General features: G+C 47.9%; 1 protein-coding gene and 1 long non-coding RNA gene across 3 annotated transcripts in view; both read left to right on the top strand.

Moving 5' to 3' along the window:
- ARHGAP39 (Rho GTPase activating protein 39) overlaps window positions 1–15,819 on the top strand; it is a 166,822-nt gene that overhangs the window by 137,846 nt on the left and 13,157 nt on the right. For both annotated transcript variants that reach the window (XM_040433246.1, XM_040433245.1), the window contains one exon: window positions 7,973–8,046. In XM_040433246.1, the coding sequence (XP_040289180.1) occupies window positions 7,973–8,046 (74 nt within the window). The remainder of the gene's footprint in view (window positions 1–7,972; window positions 8,047–15,819) is intronic.
- LOC121001962 lies at window positions 5,698–6,071 on the top strand. Its single transcript, XR_005779191.1, has 3 exons — window positions 5,698–5,750; window positions 5,817–5,964; window positions 6,035–6,071. It is a non-coding gene; the product is annotated as an uncharacterized LOC121001962 (long non-coding RNA).

The raw sequence follows: 15,819 nt of genomic DNA, 5'->3' as shown, positions 1-15,819 counted from the left end.
CTGCCTTCTGCCGGCGTCTGGCTGTACGTCTGGCTGCAGCGACTGCTGGATATGACGCTGAGCCCAGAGGATTTCCACTAATGCAGGAAAGGCCGTTTCGTGATTTTATGTGTGATTGGCCGAGACATTAATGGGATTTGAAGACGAACCACGGTCAGAACGAATAAGCAGGGTTTGTATCACGCTTAGGGCTCTTGTACACGGCCATAGCCGTTTTTGCGGGCCATAAATTGCGGATTAAACAAAACACGGATATTGGCCATGTGCGGTCTGCATTTTCCAGAACTGAACGTCCGCCCGTAATAGAACAGTCGCAGACAATAATAGGACATGTTCTATTTTTTTGTGGGGTCGTGGAACGGACATACGGATACGGACAGCACACGGTCCCATCGAAGAGAATAGATCCACATGCGACCTTCAAAAAATGCGGATTAGATGAGAACTGAAACAACGACTGTGTGCATGAGCCCTTACCCTGTCGCAGTATATAGGAATAGTCATGTAAGTCCCTCCTGCCCAAAACAACTAACGAAAGTGAGAGCGAAAAACAAAGAAATGGGTTAAATATGAACAAAATGTGACGCCAAAGACCACAATAAAAAGGCAAACTCCACCACGATATGAGTGGGGCACACGCCATGATAAGTGACCCCTCACTCCCCCAGACCGACCCCCACTTTGTATTACACAGAAATCACCGCACAATATATATATACACTGCTCAAAAAAATAAAGGGAACACTTAAACAACACAATGTAACTCCAAGTCAATCACACTTCTGTGAAATCAAACTGTCCACTTAGGAAGCAACACTGAGTGACAATCAATTTCACATGCTGTTGTGCAAATGGGATAGACAACAGGTGGAAATTATAGGCAATAAGCAAGACACCCCCAATAAAGGAGTGGTTCTGCAGGTGGTGACCACAGACCACTTCTCAGTTCCTATGCTTCCTGGCTGATGTTTTGGTCACTTTTGAATGCTGGCGGTGCTTTCACTCTAGTGGTAGCATGAGACGGAGTTTACAACCCACACAAGTGGCTCAGGTAGTGCAGCTTATCCAGGATGGCACATCAATGCGAGCTGTGGCAAGAAGGTTTGCTGTGTCTGTCAGAGTAGTGTCCAGAGCATGGAGGCGCTACCAGGAGACAGGCCAGTACATCAGGAGACATGGAGGAGGCCGTAGGAGGGCAACAACCCAGCAGCAGGACCGCTACCTCCGCCTTTGTGCAAGGAGGAACAGGAGGAGCACTGCCAGAGCCCTGCAAAATGACCTCCAGCAGGCCACAAATGTGCATGTGTCTGCTCAAACGGTCAGAAACAGACTCCATGAGGGTGATATGAGGGCCCGACGTCCACAGGTGGGGGTTGTGCTTACAGCCCAACACCGTGCAGGACGTTTGGCATTTGCCAGAGAACACCAAGATTGGCAAATTCGCCACTGGCACCCTGTGCTCTTCACAGATGAAAGCAGGTTCACACTGAGCACATGTGACAGACGTGACAGAGTCTGGAGACGCCGTGGAGAACGTTCTGCTGCCTGCAACATCCTCCAGCATGACCGGTTTGGCATTGGGTCAGTAATGGTGTGGGGTGGCATTTCTTTGGAGGGCCGCACAGCCCTCCATGTGCTCGCCAGAGGTAGCCTGACTGCCATTAGGTACCGAGATGAGATCCTCAGACCCCTTGTGAGACCATATGCTGGTGCGGTTGGCCCTGGGTTCCTCCTAATGCAAGACAATGCTGGACCTCATGTGGCTGGAGTGTGTCAGCAGTTCCTGCAAGACGAAGGCATTGATGCTTTGGACTGGCCTGCCCGTTCCCCAGACCTGAATCCAATTGAGCACATCTGGGACATCATGTCTCGCTCTATCCACCAACGTCATGTTGCACCACAGACTGTCCAGGAGTTGGCAGATGCTTTAGTCCAGGTCTGGGAGGAGATCCCTCAGGAGACTGTCCGCCACCTCATCAGGAGCATGCACAGGCGTTGTAGGGAGGTCATACAGGCACGTGGAGGCCACACACACTACTGAGCCTCATTTTGACTTGTTTTAAGGACATTACATCAAAGTTGGATCAGCCTGTAGTGTGTTTTTCCACTTTAATTTTGAGTGTGACTCCAAATCCAGACCTCCACGGGTTGAAAAATGTGATTTCCATTTTTTTATTTTTGTGTGATTTTGTTGTCAGCACATTCAACTATGTAAAGAACAAAGTATTTCAGAAGAATATTTAATTAATTCAGATCTAGGATGTTATTTTTGTGTTCCCTTTATTTTTTTGAGCAGTGTAGATATATATATATATATACCCACAAGCATAAATAGCCAAGAATCAAAGAGAAAAAAACAACAACAAAGCAATCAGTTGTGAAGTAAAACCATAATGAAGATCGCCCGCTCTGTGGCTTCCTTGGGGTACCGCACAGTACTATTCCGTACAGCTGTATGCGGTAGGATATCGGTGATGGACTATCCTGTCAGTCACAGTCTTAGTAATGCAGAAATGGGTCACATACTGTATATAGCGGCCCAGAACCAAATCTGATCAACTTTACTGCATGTGTGATCGCAGCCTTACAGCTCCTTAATGCCTGCAGTGCATGCCCAGGAGCAGCGCTCGTCCTGACCAGTGCATGAGTTGCTATCCTGTGTGGATCCCTCGTCACACTCATCTCAGACCTCGCAGGCCGCTGTCACAGAGACATTCGTCGGTTGACGTTGGGCTCACGTGTCATGCGGTGTGATTAGGAAATGCTCTGAGTTTTTATAATAATAATGTGATGTTATGTAAAATTATCCGCTGTCCACAGGATAAGAGAGATGTACGGAGCGCTGGTGCTCGTGCTCGACCTCTGCTCCATTGTTTGGGGGATTGGGACCCACTTTCTCATGATCGGTGGGGGGTTCTGAATGGGTGGACCTCCACGAATCAGAGGCTTATGCTGTGTATAGGGGATAACTTACACACCTGTCTACATGCTATAGCTGGCCACAAGCGTGATGTGAACAGAGCCTTAGTATTGTTCTGCTATGGAGCCGCACAAGATTAGCGGTGGCGCACGTCTGGCATTATGATGCATCTCACTTGCTCTATTTTGGTGGCGCACATTTTGTGGTGAATTTCGCTTGATTCTTGCTTCCATTGGAAGACGAGCTCATGACTATTGAACCAGATGTCCCAGTTACACTCCCGGCACCTCTATGTGGAGCAGCACTCTGCGTGCACTGGATCCGGGCCCGGCAGACTTGGGGTACATTTACACAAGAAGGAATTACAAGCAGAGAAGAGAGTGGATGAGATTTAAATAAATCACTTCCCTCTGCTGCATAAAGATTGCATAATTCATAGGGAGAAATCTGCAGCAAATCCACAAATGACTGTATGTATTTTGCGGTCTGCAAATTACGGATCCGCAAAATACGGATACCGTCCATGTTGCATTTTCTGCAGACCCTTGGACTTCAGTGGGTTTGTGGTCAAGTATAGGACATGTGGATGCAGAAAGCACACAGATCATCCCTGTGCATTCCGCATCCGTACGTGCGCTCTGCAAGATAGACTATGTCCGCAAACCGAGGTCAATGTGTCTGCAGAAAATATGCAGACCGCACATGGACAACATACGCATTTTGTTGATCCGCGATTTGTGGACCGCAAAACGGACACAGTTGTGTGCATGAGGCCTTACAGATTGGATTTTCCCGCTGCTTTTTACTTTCTGTTTGAACATACCCTAAGGGCAGTAGCAGATTTGTTGCAGAAAATTTCTGTATAACTCTGATTTCTGTTGTACAAATTTCTTCCACAGATCTGCGGCGTGTGAACAGACTCTAACAGGCCACGTTCACACTAGCGCACTTGGACGGTCCTGAATACTGGGCTAATGTTCATCAGTGCAGTTCACAAGACCTGATTTCATACATTCCTGTTCATTCATTTCCTTGCTTTACGTAGACGGCTCCACTGTAAATAGCAGCCCCGCAATCCGATGGAATGGCCGGCAAATCTACATCTGGCATCACGTTTTTGATGATGAGTAAATGGCATTGTCCCACCACAACAGCATAGCTTTATCCTCAGCATATGGGATAAGTGTCTGATTGGTGAAAATCCAAATACTGGAGCCCCCACCAATCACAAGAACGAGGGCCCGTGTTCCCCCATGTGAATGGGGCGCTTAAGTGCCTGTGTGATGCTGGCCTAGTCAGTTTTATGGGACTCTCGGAGATAGGTGAGCGTTGTACTCGGCTATCTCCCCCAGCCCCATAGAGTTGAAAAGAGTGCACATGTGTGTCCACTGCTGCATTCAGACGGGAACATGGGATTCCGGGTCTTGTGATCGGTGGGGACCCCAGCATTTGAGTCCTCGCTAAACCGACACTTACCTTCAGTTGTCTGCAGCCGCTCGTCCTGCCAGTCATTCATGAAATTCATAAAAAGCTGAACAGGCGGCTGCCCTGAGATGGGAAGGGTCCTGATGAAGGGCTTGGGAGGACGGATCCTCTACAGCTATTTCCCTTAAAACAACATGGTGGCTCTGCATTTTTGATGGACACATTGATCCCTCGTGGACGTTCTTGTGCAGCCGTTATCTCAGGCTTTATGCGAATGACCCTTGACTCGGTCTGATCAATATTTTTTGTGTAGCGGCGTGTGTCTTTCTGAAGAGACCCATGTACGATATGCCGGAGGACGATAAGACAGATGCTAATCTTCAGCTCCCACACATCGCTCCTTCCATTGTGCCCGCTGCTCGTGTCTTCGATTTAGCATCTGCCATTGAAATAGCAAAATGTCCTCCGAGACAGTAACGAAGAAATCATCTCATTTCACTGGTCAAAAACTGTGGAGTCGGTCAGGCAGAGCTCTGACTCCGACTCCGCATTTTATCCCTCTCCGACTTCATAAATGGCCAAAAATTTAGTAATAAGAAGTTTCCTGTAGTAAAATGGTGACGTCCGGCTTTTTCCTACCTAGGAACTTGTCCTCAGAAAACATTAGAAAATCTTGTCCTGGAAATGCAGAGAATTATCTGCAAGTCTAAATGGGATTAAGAAGTGGAGCTGCTATATTCAGTGGGAATAAAGAGCTTTTCAAAGGAGCCTCAGCCTCCTCCATGGGAAGATTCATACTTACCTGTTATTTGCAGTTCTGGTCCTGCGCACTGGCTCTCCTGTGTCTATCTTCTGGTCCGCAGCTTGTTTACTTCCTCTCCGACATGGGCATGATGATCTGATCCACTGCAGCCAATGACTGGTGTCCACAGGAGACAAATCACCACTAAATCGAGTCATTGTCTGCAGCGCAGCAGATGATTATACCCATGACAGAGAGGAAGTAAACAAGCCACGCACCAGAAGTTGGACACACAGGAGCCAGGATGCAGGACCACAGAATCGGGTAGTAGAGAAGTAGGACTCTTTCCATAGCAGAGGCAGGCTGCGGGCACTTGAGAAAAGTTACTTATTCCTGGACATCCCCTTTAATGCTGTCTTCCTGTTCTGTCTAGCAGTTCTGAAATGACTACAGGCATGACCAGTAGTGGACTTCTTCCTATTACTACTGAGCATGTGCAGCACAGTTTCAGGCATTTTAACTAAAGGCCTTTGAGCACCATGTAGATACCAAGTATAAGGGACAGCGAGAACACAGAAGAGGTGAGAACTGATTATCTATCATCACTAGAACACCCTGCTTATCACTGCTTATAGTATAAGGACAGGGGAGAAGACAGGAGAGGTGAGGACTGATTATCAGCACTGGATCATCCTGCTTATCACTGTGTATAGTATAAGGACAGGAGAGGTGAGGACTGATTATCTATCATCACTAGAACACCCTGCTTATCATTGTTTATAGTATAAGGACAGGAGAGAAGACAGGAGATGTGAGGACTGATTATCAGCACTGGATCATCCTGCTTATCACTGTGTATAGTATAAGGACAGGAGAGGTGAGAACTGATTATCTATCATCACTAGAACACCCTGCTTATCACTGCTTATAGTATAAGGACAGGGGAGAAGACAGGAGAGGTGAGGACTGATTATCAGCACTGGATCATCCTGCTTATCACTGTGTATAGTATAAGGACAGGAGAGGTGAGGACTGATTATCTATCATCACTAGAACACCCTGCTTATCATTGTTTATAGTATAAGGACAGGAGAGGTGAGAACTGATTATCTATCATCACTAGAACACCCTGCTTATCTATAGTATAAGGACAGGAGAGGTGAGGACTGATTGTCACCATGTGAGCCATCGCACACCGCGGTCTTTCACCCCTAGTAGTGATATGAGGGACACCTGCCAGGACATCCTGCCGCCACATGAGTTCTTCTCATGGTAGAATAATGCTCTGCTGCACACAGCAAGGGTTTCCCAGGAATGTCTTCCCAGATTACAACACTTTCTATGGCTGTCCTGTCACCAGATTTATCACCAATCCAGCATTTATAGGAGGCCGTATCTCATCTTGTATCCAGGCTAGAGGCTGTATCTCATCTTGTGTCCAGGCTAGAGGCCGTATCTCATCTTGTATCCAGACTAGAGGCCGTATCTCATCTTGTATCCAGGCTAGAGGCTGTATCTCATCTTGTATCCAGGCTAGAGGCTGTCTCTCATCTTGTATCCAGGCTAGAGGCTTTATCCCATCTTGTATCCAGGCTAGAGGCCGTATCTCATCTTGTGTCCAGGCTAGAGGCCGTATCTCATCTTGTATCCAGGCTAGAGGCCGTATCTCATCCTGTGTCCAGGCTAGAGGCCGTATCTCATCTTGTATCCAGGCTAGAGGCCATATCTCATCTTGTATCCAGGCTAGAGGCCGTATCTCATCTTGTGTCCAGGCTAGAGGCTGTATCTCATCTTGTATCCAGGCTAGAGGCCGTATCTCATCTTGTATCCAGGCTAGAGGCCGTATCTCATCTTGTATCCAAGCTAGAGGCCGTATCTCTTCTTGTATCCAGGCTAGAGGCTGTATCTCATCTTGTATCCAGGCTAGAGGCCGCATCTCATCTTGTATCCAGGCTAGAGGCCGTATCTCATCTTGTATCCAGGCTAGAGGCCGTATCTTATCTTGTATCCAGGCTAGAGGCCGTATCTCATCTTGTATCCAGGCTAGAGGCCGTATCTCATCTTGTATCCAGGCTATAGGCCGTATCTTATCTTGTATCCAGGCTATAGGCCGTATCTTATCTTGTATCCAGGCTAGAGGCTGTATCTCATCTTGTATCCAGGCTAGAGGCCGTATCTCATCTTGTGTCCAGGCTAGAGGCTGTATCTCATCTTGTATCCAGGCTAGAGGCCGTATCTCATCTTGTATCCAGGCTAGAGGCCGTATCTTATCTTGTATCCAAGCTAGAGGCCGTATCTCTTCTTGTATCCAGGCTAGAGGCAGTATCTCATCTTGTATCCAGGCTAGAGGCCGCATCTCATCTTGTATCCAGGCTAGAGGCCGTATCTCATCTTGTATCCAGGCTAGAGGCCGTATCTTATCTTGTATCCAGGCTAGAGGCCGTATCTCATCTTGTATCCAGGCTAGAGGCCGTATCTCATCTTGTATCCAGGCTATAGGCCGTATCTTATCTTGTATCCAGGCTAGAGGCCGTATCTCATCTTGTATCCAGGCAGGAGGCTGTATCCCATCTTGTATCCAGGCTAGAGGCTGTATCTCATCTTGTATCCAGGCTAGAGGCCGTATCTCATCTTGTATCCAGGCTAGAGGCTGTATCTCATCTTGTATCCAGGCTAGAGGCCGTATCTCATCTTGTATCCAGGCTAGAGGCTGTATCTCATCTTGTATCCAGGCTAGAGGCCGTATCTCATCTTGTATCCAGGCTAGAGGCCGTATCTCATCTTGTATCCATTCTAGAGGGGGGATTTTTTTGTCAATGAGTGTAATATAGTGTATGGTAACTTATCACACGAGACCTCACTCTGTCTTCTTCTTCTTATTTCAGGAGTGGCGATCAGCACCTATGCCAAATACTGTTACAGGAAACTTCAGAAAGCAGCTCTGATGGGAGCGAAAAAGGTACCTGCCCCTCCCCCACCCCCAGTATCTTCTGCTCTCACATGAATGTCTCTATATAATATGACCTGTCGTCTACAGTCTCACATTTGCTGCACCGTCAGTTCAGGTCTGGAGGATATTTCTAATTAACTGACAATTAATTTGCATTGTTTATCAGTGAGTAGAGTGTCCGCATCTGTGTTATCACTGTGCTGTCTGTGGTGTTACATAGGACTGCAGATGACATCTACTACATTATCTGTACTCAGAGAGTTATCACTGTGTTATCTATGGGGTTACATAGGACTGCAGGTTACATCTACTACATTATCTGTACTCAGTTATCTCTGTGCTATCTGTGGTGTTACATAGGACTGCAGGTGACATCTACATTATCTGTACTAGGAGAATTATCATTATCTGTGGTGTTACATAGGACTGCAGGTGACATCTACTACATTATCTGTACTCAGAGAGTTATCACTGTGTTATCTGTGGTGTTACATAGGACTGCAGGTGACATCTACTACATTATCTGTACTCAGAGAGTTATCACTGTGTTATCTGTGGTGTTACATAGGACTGCAGGTGACATCTACTACATTATCTGTACTCAGAGTTATCACTGTGTTATCTGTGGTGTTACATAGGACTGCAGGTGACATCTACTACATTATCTGTACTCAGAGTTATCACTGTGTTATCTGTGGTGTTACATAGGACTGCAGGTGACATCTACTACATTATCTGTACTCAGAGAGTTATCACTGTGTTATCTGTGGTGTTACATAGGACTGCAGGTGACATCTACTGCATTATATGTACTCAGAGAGTTATCACTGTGTTATCTGTGGTGTTACATAGGACTGCAGGTGACATCTACTACATTATCTGTATTCAGTTATCACTGTGTTATCTATGGTGTTACATAGGACTGCAGGTGACATCTACTACATTATCTGTACTCAGAGGGTTATCACTGTGTTATCTGTGGTGTTACATAGGACTGCAGGTGACATCTACTACATTATCTGTACTCAGAGGGTTATCACTGTGTTATCTGTGGTGTTACATAGGACTGCAGGTGACATCTACTACATTATCTGTATTCAGTTATCCCTGTGTTATCTGTGGTGTTACATAGGACTGCAGGTGACATCTACTGCATTATATGTACTCAGAGAGTTATCACTGTGTTATCTGTGGTGTTACATAGGACTGCAGGTGACATCTACTACATTATCTGTACTCAGAGAGTTATCACTGTGTTATCTGTGGTGTTACATAGGACTGCAGGTGACATCTACTACATTATCTGTACTCAGAGTTATCACTGTGTTATCTGTGGTGTTACATAGGACTGCAGGTGACATCTACTACATTATCTGTACTCAGAGAGTTATCACTGTGTTATCTGTGGTGTTACATAGGACTGCAGGTGACATCTACTACATTATCTGTACTCAGAGTTATCACTGTGTTATCTGTGGTGTTACATAGGACTGCAGGTGACATCTACTACATTATCTGTACTCAGAGAGTTATCACTGTGTTATCTGTGGTGTTACATAGGACTGCAGGTGACATCTACTGCATTATATGTATTCAGTTATCACTGTGTTATCTATGGTGTTACATAGGACTGCAGGTGACATCTACTACATTATCTGTACTCAGAGGGTTATCACTGTGTTATCTGTGGTGTTACATAGGACTGCAGGTGACATCTACTACATTATCTGTACTCAGAGGGTTATCACTGTGTTATCTGTGGTGTTACATAGGACTGCAGGTGACATCTACTACATTATCTGTATTCAGTTATCCCTGTGTTATCTGTGGTGTTACATAGGACTGCAGGTGACATCTACTACATTATCTGTATTCAGTTATCCCTGTGTTATCTGTGGTGTTACATAGGACTGCAGGTGACATCTACTACATTATCTGTACTCAGTTATCCCTGTGTTATCTGTGGTGTTACATAGGACTGCAGGTGACATCTACTACATTATCTGTATTCAGTTTTTCCTGTGTTATCTGTGGTGTTACATAGGACTGCACAGTGTATCAGTGGGATGTTCACCCCTCCTTGTAGTTCTCTGTTGCCGCCGGTGACGGAGTTCACTGACAAGTAGATGGCGGTCGTGGTGTTAATTCTCAATGTGCAGTGAGGAGCCAGTGTTGCCATGGTAACCCGCAGCACTGCACCTTCCTCTCTCTTTCCTGTAGCACACCTCAGAGTAATAGCACGGCATCATCATATCCCTGGCGGGTCCTCAGCATTAGCGCTCAGACGTCTGGCTCCTGGATTAGTCTGCACTCGTTGGGGGGCTGTTGTCCGCAGGGACCTCTGCAGCCTTTTAGAGAGCCCCTGTTGCTGTGTGTCCGCAGTGATGGAGAACGTTCTTCTGATCCTGCCCAGCAACAGCCTATGTCACAGCAGAAAACCCGAGGCCAAGCAAACTGGTAGGAGGAGTGGAAGCCAAATCCTCCTGTCCCCTGCAGTAGGCTCGGGGGTCATGGTTCCTCACAGGTCCACACTGCATCCAGATCAGTAATAGTTGGAAATGTACACTGATCAGCCATAACCTTAAAACCACCTGTCTGATACTGTGTAGCTCCACCTCTCTGAGGACCTCTGAAGGACTCCACAAGACCTCTGAGGTGTCCTGTGGTATCTGTATCCCGTAAATCAGGTATCGGCAACCTCCGCCACTCCAGGTGTTCTCAAGCTACACTTCCCAGAATGCTCCGTACACTTTTATAGGAGTTATGAGAACTGCTGAGCATGTTTGCATACTGGGAGTTGTAGTTCCACAGCAGCTGGAGTGCCGAAGGTTGCTGATCGCTGCTCTAAATCCTGTAACATTCTTGGTGACCTCCATGTTTTGGATTGAGATTTGGGAATTGGGAGACAAGTCATTGCTGTGATCCCTTTGTCACTCTTCTCATTCCTGGACAGTTTTTGCAGTGCGGCCGGGGCATTATCCTTCTGAAAGAGGTCACTGCCATTATGGGGCACTGCTGCCATGCAGGGGGGTACTTCTCTGTACAGTGTTTAGGTAGGTGGCACTTGCCACATCCACATGATGCCAGGACCCAAGGTTTCCTGTAAAACATTGCCCAGAGCATCACACCACCTCCAGCAGCTTGTCTTCTTCCCATAGTGCACTTGGTGCCATCTCTTCTCCAGGTAAGTGACGCACACGCTCCCAGCCATCGACATGATGTAATGTGATTCATCAGACCAGGCCGCATTCTGCACACCCACACACATGGTCATCCATATAATGTAATGTAAGTCATCACACCAGGCCATCTCCTTCCCATGGTGCACCTGGTGCCATCTCTTCCCCAGGTAGGTGACGCACATACACCGCCGTCCACACCATGTAACATGATTACTCAGACCAGGCCGCCTTATTCCCATAGTGCACCTGATGCCACTTCTTTCCCATGTAAGTAACGCACACGCACCCACCCGTCCACATGATGTAACATGATTCATCAGACCAGGCTGCCTTATTCCCATAGTGCATCTGGTGCCATCTCTTCCCCAGGTAAATGACGCACACGCACCTGCCGTACCACACCATGTAACATGATTCCTCAGACTAGGCCGCCTTATTTCTTTCCTCCATGGTAGAGTTCTGATGCTCATGGGCCTATTGTAGGCACTTTCAGTGGTGGACAGCATGGACACTCCACTGGTCTGCAGGTACACCGCCCCATAAACATCAAGCAGCAATAACCTGTGTCCTGATGCCTTTCTGTCGTGGCCAGAAGGAACTTGGGTGACATGACCCTTTTTTCAGATTCACTGGTTGTCCTTGTTTGGACGGGGAGCAGTCCACCCATTTCAGAGATGCTCTTACCCAGTGGTCTAGCCTTCACAGCTTTACCTTTGTCAGAGGTGCTCAGATCCTTACACTTGCCTATTTTTTCTACTTATATCATTCACTTCACCTGTCAGTGGTTTCAGTGTTTTTGCTGATCAGTGTGTATTAGTCCTGCAGTGTTATAAGCCAATGTTTCAGACCATTAAAGGGGTTTTCTAGCTTTTTACACTTTTTTGTAAATGTGAAGTACACCGAGCTATACCTTTTGGGAAAACCATACTCACCTGCTTCCCGCCACTCTGTTTCGGGTCCCTGTTCTCCCTCTGCAGTCTTTCCTGTAAACTTTCGGATGCACAGGGTCAATTACACTTCTGCAGCCGATGACCCGCGTGAACTGTGATGTGGAGCAGAACCGTCTGTACTACTAGGGTGGGCTCTGTGCGTGATGTGGAGCAGAACCGTCTGTACTAATAGGGTGGGCTGTGTGCATGATGTGGAGCAGAACCGTCTGTACTAATAGGGTGGGCTCTGTGCATGATGTGGAGCAGAACCGTCTGTACTAATAGGGTGGGCTCTGTGCATGATGTGGAGCAGAACCGTCTGTACTAATAGGGTGGGCTGTGTGCGTGATGTGGAGCAGAACCATCTGTACTAATAGGGTGGGCTGTGTGCGTGATGTGGAGCAGAACCATCTGTACTAATAGGGTGGGCTGTGTGCGTGATGTGGAGCAGAACCGTCTGTACTAATAGGGTGGGCTGTGTGCGTGATGTGGAGCAGAACCATCTGTACTAATAGGGTGGGCTGTGTGCGTGATGTGGAGCAGAACCGTCTGTACTAATAGGGTGGGCTGTGTGCGTGATGTGGAGCAGAACCGTCTGTACTAATAGGGTGGACTCTGTGCATGATGTGTAGCAGGACCATCTGTACTAATAGGGTGGGCTCTGTGCATGATGTGGAGCAGAACCGTCTGTACTAATAGGGTGGACTGTGTGCGTGATGTGAAGCAGAACCGTCTGTACTAATAGGGTGGACTCTGTGCATGATGTGTAGCAGGACCATCTGTACTAATAGGGTGGGCTCTGTGCATGATGTGGAGCAGAACCGTCTGTACTAATAGGGTGGGCTGTGTGCGTGATGTGGAGCAGAACCGTCTGTACTAATAGGGTGGACTCTGTGCATGATGTGTAGCAGGACCATCTGTACTAATAGGGTGGGCTCTGTGCATGATGTGGAGCAGAACCGTCTGTACTAATAGGGTGGGCTGTGTGCGTGATGTGGAGCAGAACCGTCTGTACTAATAGGGTGGGCTGTGTGCGTGATGTGGAGCAGAACCGACTGTACTAATAGGGTGGGCTCTGTGCATGATGTGGAGCAGAACCGTCTGTACTAATAGGGTGGGCTGTGTGCGTGATGTGAAGCAGGGCCATCTGTACTAATAGGGTGGGCTCTGTGCGTGATGTGGAGCAGAACCGTCTGTACTAATAGGGTGGGCTGTGTGCGTGATGTGGAGCAGAACCGTCTGTACTAATAGGGTGGGCTCTGTGCATGATGTGGAGCAGAACCGACTGTACTAATAGGGTGGGCTCTGTGAGTGCTGTGTACAGAACTGTCTGTATTAAGAGAGTGGGCTCCATGAGTGTTGTGTACAAGACTTTCTGTAGTAAGAAGGTGGGCTCTGTGAGTGCTGTGTACAGGACTGTGCGTAGTAAGAGGGTAGGCTCTATAAATGCTGTGTACAAGCCTGTAGTACGAGGGTGGGCTCTGTGAATGATGTGTACAGGACTGTCTGTATCAATAGGGTGGGCTCTGTGAATGATGTGTACAGGACTGTCTGTAGTACGAGGGTGGGCTCTGTTAGTGATGTGTACAGGAGTGTTTGTAGTAAAAGGGTCGGCTGTGTGAGTGCTGTGTACAGGACTGTCTGTAGTAATAGGGTGGGCTCTGTGAGTGCTGTGTACAGGACTGTCTGTAGTAATAGGGTGGGCTCTGTTAGTGATGTGTACAGGAGTGTTTGTAGTAAGAGGGTCGGCTCTGTGAATGATGTGTACAGGACTGTCTGTAGTAATAGGGTCGGCTGTGTGAGTGCTGTGTACAGGACTGTCTGTAGTAAGAGGGTGGGCTGTGTGAGTGCTGTGTACAGGACTGCCTGTAGTAATAGGGTGGGCTCTGTGAGTGCTGTGTACAGGACTGTCTGTAGTAAGAGGGTGGGCTCTGAGTGCTGTGTACAGGACTGTCTGTAGTAAGAGGGTGGGCTCTGAGTGCTGTGTACAGGACTGTCTGTAGTAATAGGGTCGGCTGTGTGAGTGCTGTGTACAGGACTGTCTGTAGTAAGAGGGTGGGCTGTGTGAGTGCTGTGTACCGGACTGTCTGTAGTAAGAGGGTGGGCTCTGTGAGTGCTGTGTACCGGACTGTCTGTAGTAAGAGGGTCGGCTCTGTGAGTGCTGTGTACAGGACTGTCTGTAGTAATAGGGTGGGCTGTGTGAGTGATGTGTACAGGACTGTCTGTAGTAATAGGGTGGGCTCTGTGAGTGCTGTGTACAGGACTGTCTGTAGTAAGAGGGTGGGCTCTGTGAGTGCTGTGTACAGGACTGTCTGTAGTAAGAGGGTCGGCTCTGTGAGTGCTGTGTACAGGACTGTCTGTAGTAATAGGGTGGGCTGTGTGAGTGATGTGTACAGGACTGTCTGTAGTAAGAGGGTGGGCTCTGTGAGTGCTGTGTACAGGACTGTTTGTAGTAAGAGGGTGGGCTCTGTGAGTGCTGTGTACAGGACTGTCTGTAGTAATAGGGTCGGCTGTGTGAGTGCTGTGTACAGGACTGTCTGTAGTAAGAGGGTGGGCTCTGTGAGTGCTGTGTACAGGACTGTCTGTAGTAAGAGGGTGGTCTGTGTGAGTGCTGTGTACAGGACTGTCTGTAGTAAGAGGGTGGGCTCTGTGAGTGATGTGTACAGGACTGTCTGTAGTAAGAGGGTGGGCTGTGTGAGTGCTGTGTACAGGACTGTCTGTAGTAATAGGGTCGGCTGTGTGAGTGCTGTGTACAGGACTGTCTGTAGTAAGAGGGTCGGCTCTGTGAGTGCTGTGTACAGGACTGTCTGTAGTAATAGGGTGGGCTGTGTGAGTGATGTGTACAGGACTGTCTGTAGTAATAGGGTGGGCTCTATGAGTGCTGTGTACAGGACTGTCTGTAGTAAGAGGGTGGGCTGTGTGAGTGCTGTGTACAGGACTGTCTGTAGTAAGAGGGTGGGCTCTGTGAGTGCTGTGTACAGGACTGTCTGTAGTAAGAGGGTGGGCTCTGTGAGTGCTGTGTACAGGACTGTCTGTAGTAAGAGGGTGGGCTGTGTGAGTGCTGTGTACAGGACTGTCTGTAGTGAGAGGGTGGGCTCTGTGAGTGCTGTGTACAGGACTGTCTGTAGTAATAGGGTGGGCTGTGTGAGTGATGTGTACAGGACTGTCTGTAGTAAGAGGGTGGGCTCTGTGAGTGCTGTGTACAGGACTGTTTGTAGTAAGAGGGTGGGCTCTGTGAGTGCTGTGTACAGGACTGTCTGTAGTAAGAGGGTGGGCTCTATGAGTGCTGTGTACAGGACTGTCTGTAGTAATAGCGTCGGCTGTGTGAGTGCTGTGTACAGGACTGTCTGTAGTAAGAGGGTGGGCTCTGTGAGTGCTGTGTACAGGACTGTCTGTAGTAAGAGGGTGGGCTCTGTGAGTGCTGTGTACAGGACTGTCTGTAGTAAGAGGGTGGGCTGTGTGAGTGCTGTGTACAGGACTGTCTGTAGTAATAGGGTGGGCTCTGTGAGTGCTGTGTACAGGACTGTCTGTAGTAAGAGGGTGGGCTGTGTGACTGCTGTGTACAGGACTGTCTGTAGTAAGAGGGTGGGCTCTGTGAGTGCTGTGTACAGGACTGTCTGTAGTAATAGGGTGGGCTGTGTGAGTGCTGTGTACAGGACTGTCTGTAGTAA

This window comes from Bufo bufo, chromosome 5 (assembly GCF_905171765.1).
Source record: "Bufo bufo chromosome 5, aBufBuf1.1, whole genome shotgun sequence".
Classification (NCBI taxonomy): Eukaryota; Metazoa; Chordata; class Amphibia; order Anura; family Bufonidae; genus Bufo; species Bufo bufo.
This window is presented reverse-complemented; position numbering and strand designations above follow the sequence as displayed.